Here is a 12309-nt window from a genome sequence, read left to right as displayed (position 1 = left end):
CCCTCCTCTGGGCTTTGTCTCTTTCCCGGGCCAGGAGGTCACCTGATCCCTTTGTTCTCCCACACCTTCAGCTGGCACCTTGCTGGGGAGGGGCCCAGGCCATGAGTTGCCAGGAGACAGGGTGTCGGCCATTCTCTGTGCAGACACCATCACACCTGCCCTCTCGGGCTCTGCAACAGTCACACTCCCTGATCCCACCACCTAGAGACTTACAAAATGCAAAGGGGAAACTGAGGCACCCACACAGTATTCAGAGGAAACATTAAGAACATTTCCACTCTGTCACAGAGCTGGAATTCATTTGCAAACTAGATACCATCAGATTAGGCCTGAATAAAGACTGGGAGTGGTTGGGTCATTACAAAAAAGAAACTTAATTTCCCCAATACTAATTTCTCCCTGTTACTCACACCTTCTTGTTAACTGTCTGTAATGGGCCGCTCTCATTACCACTTCAAAAGTTATTTTTCTCCCTTGGTATCCTGCTGTTAATTGATTTATCTCATTAGACTGACCTCACACTTGGTAAAGCAACCCCCATCCTTTCATGTATTTATACCTGCTCCTATATTTTCACTCCATGCATCCGAAGAAGAGGGCAGTAGCCCACGAAAGCTTATGCTTTAATAAATGTGTTAGTCTCTAAGGTGCCACAAGTACTCCTGCTCTTTTTGCGGATACAGACTAACACGGCTGCTACTCTGAACCCTGTTTGCTGTTGAGGTTCAGATTTCCCCATCCACTCTCAATCTCACTGACCCAGGATATGGTGTGGGGTCTTCCCTCATGTTCATTACCTGTGGATACATGTTTATACATCTGAAACCTGAAGATCATTACCCACACATCTCAGCAGGACTTTCACCCCCTTGACACTCTTGCAGGGGATACATTTATTCCATACTACGTGGGCCAAGTGATTGACATCCTGGGGAGCGGCTTTGATCCTGATATGTTCTCTGGAGCCATATTCTTCATGTGCATTGCCTCCTTTAGCAGGTGAGTCTCTGTGGCCTGGGGATCAGTGGTACATCACTTGGTTCCCGTAGCAATTCAAAGTGGAATAGAAGTGTTTAGGTAACCCTAGCACCCTGAGGGGTTGAGAGGGATTCATCTCTCTAATTTTTCACCCCATATCAATGCTCCTTGCAATGGGTCCCAAGCCCTGCTCTGGGAGCACATAAGAAGGTAATCTCTTTCTTGCAGTTCTTTGGCTGTTGGCTGCCGTGGGGGGCTCTTCATATTAGCTGAATCCCGGCTCAACAGCCGTCTCCGCCAGCTACTCTTCTCCTCGCTGGTGCATCAGGAGCTGGGCTTCTTTGAGACAACTAAAACAGGTGAGTTAGCCAGTGGCTGCAGCTCTTTTAATGTGTTTCTTGTGGATATTAGACCTGAGTTTTGTTAGGGTTTTTTTAGCAGTGTAGGAGGGCGACGACTCACTGGCACGGCACCTCCTGGTGGTCATCTCAGGAATTAGCTCTTTCCAGCTCAGAGTGCCCTCTGCAGGCCAGTGTCTCGCCTGCTGCTGGCCCCCGTGTTAGGGTGACCAGACAGCAAGTGTGAAAAATCAGGACAAGGGCTGAGGGGTAATAGGAGCCTATGTAAGAAAAAAGACCCAAAAATCAGGACTGTCCCTATAAAATCGGGACATCTGGTCATCCTACTCCATGTCCCTCCCAGACCCAGGGCCCCTTGCCCTAGGGTTCTGCTCCAGCAGTAACCCCCAATCTGGGTCTCCCCTCCCAGGTGAACCCCCAACCCTCTAAACCCACCTTGCCTCAGTGGCTACTGCCAGTCATCATCTAGCCCCCGCTCCCTGGGGCCAACTGCAGTCTGTAAACCACTCATCATCGGCCAGGGGGTTAGAACCGGCTGCCTCTGCCTATCTCTGGGCTGCCCCTCTGCAGACCCAGTGCCTATTTGGCCCTTTTAGCAAGGCCTGCAGCCTGGGGTGTTTCCTGGCTGGTGCTCCCCAGCTCCCTCTGCCCTTCCCCAGCACTGCTCCACCTCAGGTACCCTTCTCAACTCCCAGGCAGCCAGGTCCTTCTCCCTCAAGAAGTTGGAGAGAGTGTGCATTAGTATCTGGCCCACAGCCCTCTTATAAGGCCCAGCTGGGCCCTGATTATGCTGGCCACAGCTGTGGCTGCTTTCCCCAGCTTTCTCCGCCACAGCCCTCTGCAGGGCTGCTTTAACCCCTTCAGGGCTGGAGCGGGGTGACCACCCTGCTACAAGCAGTTAAAAAATAAATCTGTTTTTGTAAAAGTCCCTCTATGAAAAATTGCATGGTTCTTTCCACATGTCCATATAACCCTAATAATGCCCTTATCCTGTCAAAAACCTTTTGTGTGCACCAGACACATTGAGAAATGTCAGTAAATGAATTGCTGCTGACAAGCTAATAAGCCAAAAATGTACATAACATATTATAAAAGCAACTTTAATTCTGACTCACAGAACACTCATTACAGTATGTAATTCCTAAAATACCAAATACCAAATTGTACCTGGTGTGTTCATCATCCTCATAAAACTGTCCCTTGTTGTGTCTTTGACTTAAGACCGTAAAGTATTTAAGGAGAGGACCATGTCCCCCTCTGTGTCTATACAGCACCATGGAGCCTTTAGATGTTTACCTTTTCCATAGCGCCCCTGCCTCATTTAGTTCATAGGTTACATGATGTGCAGTGAACAAGGCTGCTGTTCAATATTTATTTTTATCCTCAACAATCGAATGGCCCCAAACCTCACCTTGAGCACTGTCTGTCCTGTGCACTGAATGTCACAAGGGTTCTGTGGAAAAATAGTGTGTGACCATGTAATTGCAGACTGTATTATAATAAACAAAGTTATTAATAGGCTATTTCCACCTTAATTGAATTGGCTCATTAGCACTGACCCCCCCACTTGGTAAGGCAACTCCCATCTTTTCATGTGCTGTGTTTTTATACCTGCTACTGTATTTTCCACTCCATGCATCCGAAGAAGTGGGCTGTAGCCCACAAAAGCTTATGTCCAGATAAATTTGTTAGTCTCTAAGGTGCCACAAGGACTCCTCGTTGTTTTTGGAGTTAAGGTTGTGTGGGGAACCTTCACTTTGATGTTTCCTGATTTTTGAGAGCTTCAGTTTGCAGCCTTGAAGTTCTTTTAATGTTGTTTTGTTGTATGGAATTTCCTAGTTTTTAAATAAAAAGAAAAGTGAAAAAACAAACAACAAAAAATCAGGGCAAGTGTTTGCTAGGCATCAGTGTACTCATTGCTGCCTCATTTCATAAACATTTTTATGAGTCCCCCCTGCTCTAGCTATTAGAAGAAATTCTGTTCCCAGAGCCAGAGATGGAACCCCTGTACTCTATCTCCCTGCTCTAACCACTAGACCCCCCTCCGCTCCCAGAGCCGGGGAGAGAACCCAGGAGTCCTGCCTCCCTAGTCCTGTGCCTTAACTGCAAGACTATACCTCCTCATACACTGTAGTCAAATTGCTACTTTAAATGTATCATAACTAAGGCTTTTGTCTGGGAATTATTATTTTTGTCTGTATTTTCTGCTTGCAGGGGACTTGACGTCCCGTCTCTCCACGGACATCACCAAGATGGGTTGCGCGTTCTCCCTTGATGCCAACGTGTTCCTGCGCAGCCTGGTGAAGGCCCTGGGCATCTACTACTTCATGTTCAGCCTCTCCTGGCGCCTCACCCTGCTCACGCTCTTTGAGACCCCCATCACTATCGTGGCTGAGAAAATCTACAATGTTTACTATGAAGTAGGATGCAGGATAAGCCACCACACACACACCCGCCCTGCTCTGAATGAACCTTGGGAGTGCCTGCCCTGAGTACCTCACTTTCTTCCTCTTCCCCCTTTCAGGCTTTGCTGAAGGATGTCCAAGACTCCATGGCGCGCTCCGGAGAGGTGGTTCGTGAGGTCATCTCCTCCATTGAGACCGTGCGCAGCTTTGCTACGGAGCAAGAGGAGTCAAGGCGCTATGACACGGCGCTCGCTGACACCCATCAGCTGAAGAACAGACGTGATCTCGTGCGGGCACTCTACCTGCTCTTCCGACGGGTAAGGGGCAGTGGAGGAAACCTTTGATAGACGTACCTGTATTTATAAAGTGTGCAGAAACGGGAGCAATTACGTAAACTAAGAAATATAAAAAATGAAGACTGAGGCCTGTCATAGAATCAGAGATGTGGGGCTGGAAGGGACCCTCTGAGGTCACCAAGCCCCCCGTGCTGAGGCTGGGCCAAGTAAACCCAGTCCAGCCCCTATAGGGGTTTGTCCAACCTGGCCTTACAAACCTCCAGGGACGGGGATTACCTAGCCTCCACCGGAGCCTGGTCCAGGGCTTCCCTGCCCTGAGAGTTAGAAAGTGTTTTCTCATCTCCAGCTGGGTTCACCCTTGCTGCAGTCTGAGCCCACCGCTCCTTGTCCTACCTCTAGCGGCCATGGAGAGCGATCCATCTCCATCCTCTCTAGAACAGCCCAGGACAGATCTGAAGGCTGCTCCCAGGTCATCCCTCAGTTGTCTTTTCTCAGGACTAAACATGCTCAGGGTTTTTACCCTTTCCTCACAGGTTGGAGTTTCTAACCTTTTGATCATTTTTGTTGCTCTGCTCTCTTCAATGTGCCCACATCTTTCTTAAAATGTGGCACTCAAAATTGGACACAGTATCCAGCTGAGGCCACCCCGGTGTCAATTAGACCAGGTCAGTTACCTCATGTGCCTTTGTCATGGATCCACAGGATCAGTGCTACACCTCCACCTTTGGAACAGTGTCTTGGAGGAGCCCTTTCAATGTTCCAGACGTCTAAGGGGGTCCCACTCTGCCTTCAGGGCAGGCCACACAGCCTCACTGCCTCCTAGTCTGAGCCTCTGGGCTCCAGCCCCACTGCGTCACCCCATGAGCTCTGCCTATTGAGTCTATCTGGGACAGGCTCCTGATAGAGACTTGTATGCTCTGCAGGGATTGATGCTGCACCTCAGCAAGCATTGACAGTGACACTCAAACAGCATTTTCAAAACAGCTGGGTTTATTAATCCAGTGGCTCTCAACCTTTCCAGACGACTGTACCTCTTTCAAGAGTCTGATTTGTCTTGTGTACCCCCAAGTTTCACCGCACTTTAAAACATCAGACATAAAAATACAAAAGTGTCACACACTCTATTACTGAACAATTGCTGACTTTCTCATTTTTGCCATATACTTATAAAATAAATCAACTGGAATATAAACATTGTACTTACATGTCAGTGTATAGTCTATAGAGCAGCATGAACAAGTCATGGTCTCTATGAAATTTTAGTTAGTACTGACTTCACTAGTGCTATTTATGTCACTCGTTAAAGTAGGCAAATATCTAGCTGAGTTGATGTACCCCCTGGAAGACCTCTGCATACCCCCAGGGGTACACATCCCCCTGGTTGAGAACCACTGTATTAGTCAACTGGAATACAGCATAGGAAGTCCTTGGGTTAGCCCAGAGAAAGGAATGTTAAAGCATCGTCCATTCTGGTCAGTCCAGAACAGTTCACCAGTCAAGCTGTAGTAAACTCCATTTTTAGGCCTTGTATCTCCCTCTGACTTCCTTCCTTATTCAGTTCCCAGGTGAGAGAGCCCCCAACCTCCTTCAAGAAGCTGACTTTAATCTTCCACCTCACACTAGTCCTTTGTTCTCAAGCTGGGGGTTTTTCTCAGCTTCCCTGCTGAGAGGCAGCAAAGCCTCCTCCCTCTGGGTCATTGGTTTTTAGGTATCAGTATCCTCGTGACAGGGATTTCCCTTGTCTTCTCAGATTTTCCATCAATATGGGTTGGTCTTGGACAGTCTTTTTAGTAACCCATTCAGTCTGCTCAGACAGCTAGGTGACACACCGACCTAGGTATTTTAGTCTGCCCTGAGAGCAGGTTTAATCTGTCTTTCCTTCCTTACCAACTGGGTAGTAATACAAAATATAGGGGGAAACTGAGGCACTCATAGACCTGGAAGGGACCTCGAGAGGTCATCTAGTCCAGTCTCCTGCACTCAAGGCAGGACTAAGTATTATCTTGACCATCTCTGACACATGTTTGTCCATAGGCTTCATAAAAATAATTACAAAAAATTCCAACTTTGTCACAGTCTTACATACAACATTCCTGTTAATACACCCCAGAATATTAGCCTTTTTCACAACTGTATCACATTGTTGGCTCATATACCATTTGTGATCCACTATCACCCTCAGATCCTTCTCAGTAATACGACCCCCTCACCAGCTAATCCCCATTATGTAGTTCTGCATTTCATTTCTCCTTCCTAAGTGAAGTACTTTGCATTTGTCTTTATCGAATTTATTGTTGAATTCAGACCAACTCTCCAATGTGTCCAGGTCGTTTTGAATTCTAATCCTGTCTTCCACAGTGCTTGCAGCCCCTCCCAGCTTGGTGTCATCCACAAATTTTATAAGCATCCTCTCCTCTCCAGTATCCAAGTCATTAATAACAATATCGAATAGTGAATCTGTACTTGGTACCTCTGTGGAAGTGTTTACAACCTGACTGATTCACCTTAATCAGCCCCCACTGTTTTTAGTTCCTGGTGGAGCTGGCCCACAGTGATACATAACCATTCATACCCTTAACACAGTATGTCCTCCCAAAGATACTGCACGTGGTTGGAATATCTGTCATAATTGCCTTTTATATCCCTTGCTAGGTCGGTTTAACTCATTTTGTGCCTTCGCATTTCTGATTTTGTCCCTACATGCCTGCCAGAGTGTTGTACTTAAAGTACTGCACAGGATCTTTTCAGGGGGAATAAGGCAGAACGCCACATTTATTAGTAATACATGTATTCATTAACACTGTATTATATGCATATAATATATTACACTTACACACACACACACACACACAAACCCATTCCGTCTTGTTACCAATTAGTTGCTCCCCTTAACTTCACTGGCCAGGTGAGTTAGATGGGGGAGGGGGTGGAGCCGGGCTTCTGCCGATCCGGATCGATGCTTCCATGTTGACAAGACGAGACCCGGGGTCCTCTGCAAGACACCTCACTTTTATAGCAGCTTTTCTCTCATGCAAATCTAGACCAGATTCAAACTTTGTGTCTGTGTCCATTGGTCCTTTGTGCTGCTTTTTTTTGAGTGTTGTCCCAATGCTGCAAAAAGGGTGTTTCCAAAAGAAGGTGCTTGCTTCTAACCCCCGAGGACGTCAGTATGTCTGCTTGTCTTTAATGAGCCCACTTGACACGCTTTATTGTCCTTGGGTTTGGCTCCCAGCCCCTCTCCAACAGTTGAGGCTGTCTGGAGGTGCTGCCTTCCATGCCTTGCTCATTCACACCTCATTCATTCAACAGGGCAATTGATTAAGAGTGGGGGGGGGAGAGCTCTTGTTCTACTGCTAGCAAAAAGAAATGTTTCTTCTATCTTATTCTATCCTTAGGGGCTATAATATTATACCAAGGGCAATGCAAAGTTTCTAAATGAGGCCTTGATACAAAGTTCCATGAAAACAGAGGTCACACGTGGGTAGACCCACCACAAGGTTATATGAAGAGGCACAATGTAAAGTCATATGAAAATTATCAGAGATTGATCTACATTGTCCCCCTTTTGACCTCTCAAGAACAATTCTTGAGTGGTCACCATATAAATCTTTTGTATTTGTTGCAAACAAACCAAACAATTATAACCAGGTGAATATAACTAAAACCATTACAGTTGACTAAACACCAGATATAACATAAACACAAATGCAAACAATTATAATTATAATAATTGGAAATACAACAAAACCATTACCATTCCAATAATTGGGTACATTGACAAACAAAATGAGGCCCAAGTTTGATGCTGCAATAGCCATCAAACAATAAAAGTCACTGAGGTCAGGACCTTCTTAAGCACACACAACAAATAAGATTTTGTAGGAGTACCACAGTTGTTATGCAAGGTTAAGCTGTTTTGGACTTAAACTAACATTTAGTTGCTAAAATGTTGTAGAATTTTCTATTTTTAACAGTTGTTTTTAGAGGTTTCTGGGGACCTGAAAGATGGGGCCATACAATTATGGGCCAAGGTCTTACAGGTTATGGGGGCCCAAGAACTACCCTTCAGGGCTTGGGGAAATAGAACCAGAGTGCATAGAGGAAAGTGTGGAATTAATAATACAAGCAAATGTAACTAACAATACAAATGTTTTAAGAACAAAAATTAACAACAAAATTACTATTAGAGAACCTAACAAAAAAAATAAACCTGATGCATTGGGAACCAAAGTTTTTTGGACACAAGGGGTGATTGATAAGTTGGATGGAGATGGGGGAAGTAGAGAGAGGAAAAGACATTTGCCCTGTCTAGTGTAGTATCCCCTCTCTCTCTGGACCCAATGCTAGCACAGGACACCACCAGAGACAGACACAGAACATGCAACACAGAACACTGAACACAGACTTTGTCATGACACTAGAACCATGGTATTTTATAACTCTTCAGCTGGTACCAGCTCTCCTGATGTTCTGGTTCAGAGCCTGAAAGATAGAAGCTTGGAAACAAATTAGCACAGTGCTTTCACCCTGGCAGAACCTGCTTGGTCTCTGCCACAGTGTGTTTGGTACTTGGGGCTGCACAAATGCTAATTAAGTGGTGCATTTCTTGTGAGTGTAAATGCTCCCTTTCTCTCAGTAAAAGGGCGTTAACACTCCATCTAGAAAAAAAATTTTGTTTTAAAATTTTCAGCCATTTTGCCATAGCCTGGAGATCTGAGGCAGAACCAGGCACTGTTGTTAACTGTTTTAATGGCATTTTGGCCCTGGGAAGAGGAATTTACCCAAATATCCCAAATATCCCCCTTCCCAATCTCCAGAGGGGTCCCAAAGGTCTGCCCCCTTCTGGGGTCTCAAATGTTTCTTCTCCTGATGTTACTGCTGCTGTAAGATTTGAGAGTGCTGTTTTAACTCTTTGTACCCAACCTGTTTTTCAGTTTTTTTATCTATTGCTTGCCTGGGCCCGATCCTGCTTTTTCCAATAAACAGTTCCTTTCCATGGGCACAAGCCTTGTTCCACTACCAATTTAGCAAGGAGGGTGGGCTTTCCAACTAGCCCCCACCCTTCCTGGTCCCATTCCTTAAACATTTTCTTCAAAATTGTGAAATTACCACAATATTACTTACCAAAACAAAATAAAACAAACAAACATAAACCACACTACACTGCCCAAACTCCTATATCCTTCAGAGTTTGGTTTAACAGAACAAGATCTGCATCTTATGTTTTTAACCCACTCTGGGCCAGAGGGAGAGACGCTAAGCTTCCCTCTGTATTACTCGGTCTGCTACCACCGAGGGTTCATACACCAATTATACAAATCCTTCCCCGGATTAGATCCTTCCCCGGATCAGAGTGAGAAACACTAAGTTCTCCTCTTTAGCTCAGTCTTGCTACGGCTGAGGGTGTATGTACCTCTATAACACAATTTAAACCTAAACTCCTATATCCTTCAGAGTTTGGTTAGATCCTTCCCCGGATTAGAGTGAGAAACACTAAATTCTCCTCTTTAGCTCAGTCATGAACACAATTTAAACCTAAACTCCTATATCCTTCAGAGTTTGGTTAATTAACTGAAAGTTTACACTCTTTCCTCTAGTGCCAGTCTTGCTAAAGCTGGCGGTGTGCACACCAGTTTTATAATAACTGTGGATTTTATGCTTGCTCCCCCTTTCGCATTCTCCACCAAAATGTTGTACTTAAAGTACTGCACAGGATCTTTTCAGGGGGAATAAGGCAGAACGCCACATTTATTAGTAATACATGTATTCATTAACACTGTATTATATGCATATAATATATTACACTCACACTCACACACACACACAAACACACTCCGTCTTGTTGTTACCAATTAGTTGCTCCCCTTAACTTCACTGGCCAGGTGAGTTAGATGGGGGAGGGGGTGGAGCCGGGCTTCTGCCGATCCGGATCGATGCTTCCATGTTGACAAGACGAGACCCGGGGTCCTCTGCAAGACACCTCACTTTTATAGCAGCTTTTCTCTCATGCAAATCTAGACCAGATTCAAACTTTGTGTCTGTGTCCATTGGTCCTTTGTGCTGCTTTTTTTTGAGTGTTGTCCCAATGCTGCAAAAAGGGTGTTTCCAAAAGAAGGTGCTTGCTTCTAACCCCCGAGGACGTCAGTATGTCTGCTTGTCTTTAATGAGCCCACTTGACACGCTTTATTGTCCTTGGGTTTGGCTCCCAGCCCCTCTCCAACAGTTGAGGCTGTCTGGAGGTGCTGCCTTCCATGCCTTGCTCATTCACACCTCATTCATTCAACAGGGCAATTGATTAAGAGTGGGGGGGGGAGAGCTCTTGTTCTACTGCTAGCAAAAAGAAATGTTTCTTCTATCTTATTCTATCCTTAGGGGCTATAATATTATACCAAGGGCAATGCAAAGTTTCTAAATGAGGCCTTGATACAAAGTTCCATGAAAACAGAGGTCACACGTGGGTAGACCCACCACAAGGTTATATGAAGAGGCACAATGTAAAGTCATATGAAAATTATCAGAGATTGATCTATAAGAGGTGTGGTGGGGATGGAACACTGTTCTTGTACTTACACAGAAACAAAACAATGTCCTCCACACAGTGTGACCTTGCATGCACCATATATGTGAGGTCATGTTGGAGGGGGGGCGGGGCGGGGCGTCGGTCATAGTTGTACTTCAAAAACTCAGGACTGTACCATTGATACCTGTGCCATTCTTTTGTACTCCTCCTTAGCAATTTCTCCATGTTTCCACTTTTTTAGGATTCCTTTTTGTTTTTCCCCATCACTAAAGAGCTCCTGATGGAGCCATATTCTCCTCTTACTAGTCTTCCTATCTTTTCTTTGCATCAGAATAGTTTGTTGTTGTTCCTTCAATATTGTCTCTTGGGCCCCTCTTTGAAAATTGGCTCTTACTGCTGCAGGTCCAATGTTCAAACATAAGGGTTTAATAAAATACACCAGTGAAAACTCAGCTGAATAACTGAGGTCACAATTTGTTCCAGCATGACTGTCTCTCTCCCTTTCTTGCAGCTGATGCAACTGGCCATGCAGGTGCTGATATTATATTATGGGCATCAGCAGATCCAGGATGAGCTCATGACGAAAGGGAACCTACTGGCCTTCATCCTGTACCAGATGGATGTGGGGAATTATGTTCAGGTGAGGATTCCTAAAGGCAGTGGAGTTGCTTCGCTTCCTGTTAACCCAGACACATAGCCAGCTCTGCCTTCTCTTGCAGGTAGAATCTCTGAGTCCATTTTACTTGTCACTTAAATGAAGTCTGCAGGAAGCTGTACTGCACCTTTTTGCACTGGGGTGGGACCTCCATTGACCATTCACACTTCCTCAGGCCATGGTCTCTAGTGAGGTACCCTCCCTATTGGGACACTATCTTGTGATTAAATTTGTACTGTTACCTCTTTTGACCCAATCAGCTAGTCAAAGTGTGGGGCCCTGCAGGTTGATCCAGCTGGGAATACAAATTGACGATGTCCGATACTTTCAGTGCAATATACAAAGTCCTGTTCCCTGGATACAGGAGGGACTAAAACACAAGAGACAGCTTCCTCCTGCAGCACCAAATTGTCAGAAAGCATCCTTCACAAAACATCTCTCTAGGCTTTTCCCAGAGTTGTGCTGCCAGCAGTTAAGGCTCTGTCTGGTTCTCTCCCTGTCTTGCAAGTTCTCTCTCTCTCTCTAACTAAAACAGTTCCACAAATCCAAGCCCTAGCCTTTGCATTTATAACCCCATGACCACATGATTCAGCTTTTCCCTCTGCCTGTATATTTGGGTGCAACTGCCATTGTTTCAGCCACATGGTAACTCTGGCTTCTGTACATTTATCCTGAATACAAGTGTAAGAGTATCCAGACTCACTCCTGCGGCGCCTCCTGCTGGTCGTCCAGGGAATTAGCTCTCCAGCCTCTGGAGCGCCCTCTGCAGGCCAGTGATCCGCCTGTCCTCTGCACTCAGGCTCCCATGTCCCTCCCAGGACCCCGGTGCCCCTTGCTCTGGGTGCTGCCCCCTGGCAGTACCCACACACGCTAGGTCTCCCCTCCCAGGGGAACCCCCACCCACTAACCCCACCTCACCTCAGGATAAGGCCACTGCCAGTCACCAGCTAGCCCCCACTCTCTGGGGCAGACTGCAGTATAGGCCATTCATCATCGGCAAGGTTGGGTTCGGACCTGCTGCCTTGGCCTACCCCTGGGCTGCCCTCTGCAACCCCCAGTACCCCTTGGCCTATTACCAGGCCACAGTTCCCCAGCT

The 12309-nt window shown here is 46.0% G+C and overlaps 1 protein-coding gene across 1 annotated transcript in view; it reads left to right on the top strand.

Annotated features, from left to right (window-relative positions):
* LOC101952783 (uncharacterized) overlaps positions 1–12309 on the top strand; it is a 48529-nt gene that overhangs the window by 23084 nt on the left and 13136 nt on the right. The window contains exons 14-18 of the mRNA XM_065563851.1: positions 885–999; positions 1207–1337; positions 3552–3757; positions 3862–4059; positions 11070–11198. Of these exons, the coding sequence (XP_065419923.1) occupies positions 885–999; positions 1207–1337; positions 3552–3757; positions 3862–4059; positions 11070–11198 (779 nt within the window). The remainder of the gene's footprint in view (positions 1–884; positions 1000–1206; positions 1338–3551; positions 3758–3861; positions 4060–11069; positions 11199–12309) is intronic.

Source organism: Chrysemys picta, chromosome 12 (genome assembly GCF_011386835.1).
Source record: "Chrysemys picta bellii isolate R12L10 chromosome 12, ASM1138683v2, whole genome shotgun sequence".
Lineage (NCBI taxonomy): Eukaryota > Metazoa > Chordata > Testudines > Emydidae > Chrysemys > Chrysemys picta.
Note: the sequence above shows the minus strand (reverse complement) of the source record. Positions and strands in the feature narration are given on the sequence as shown.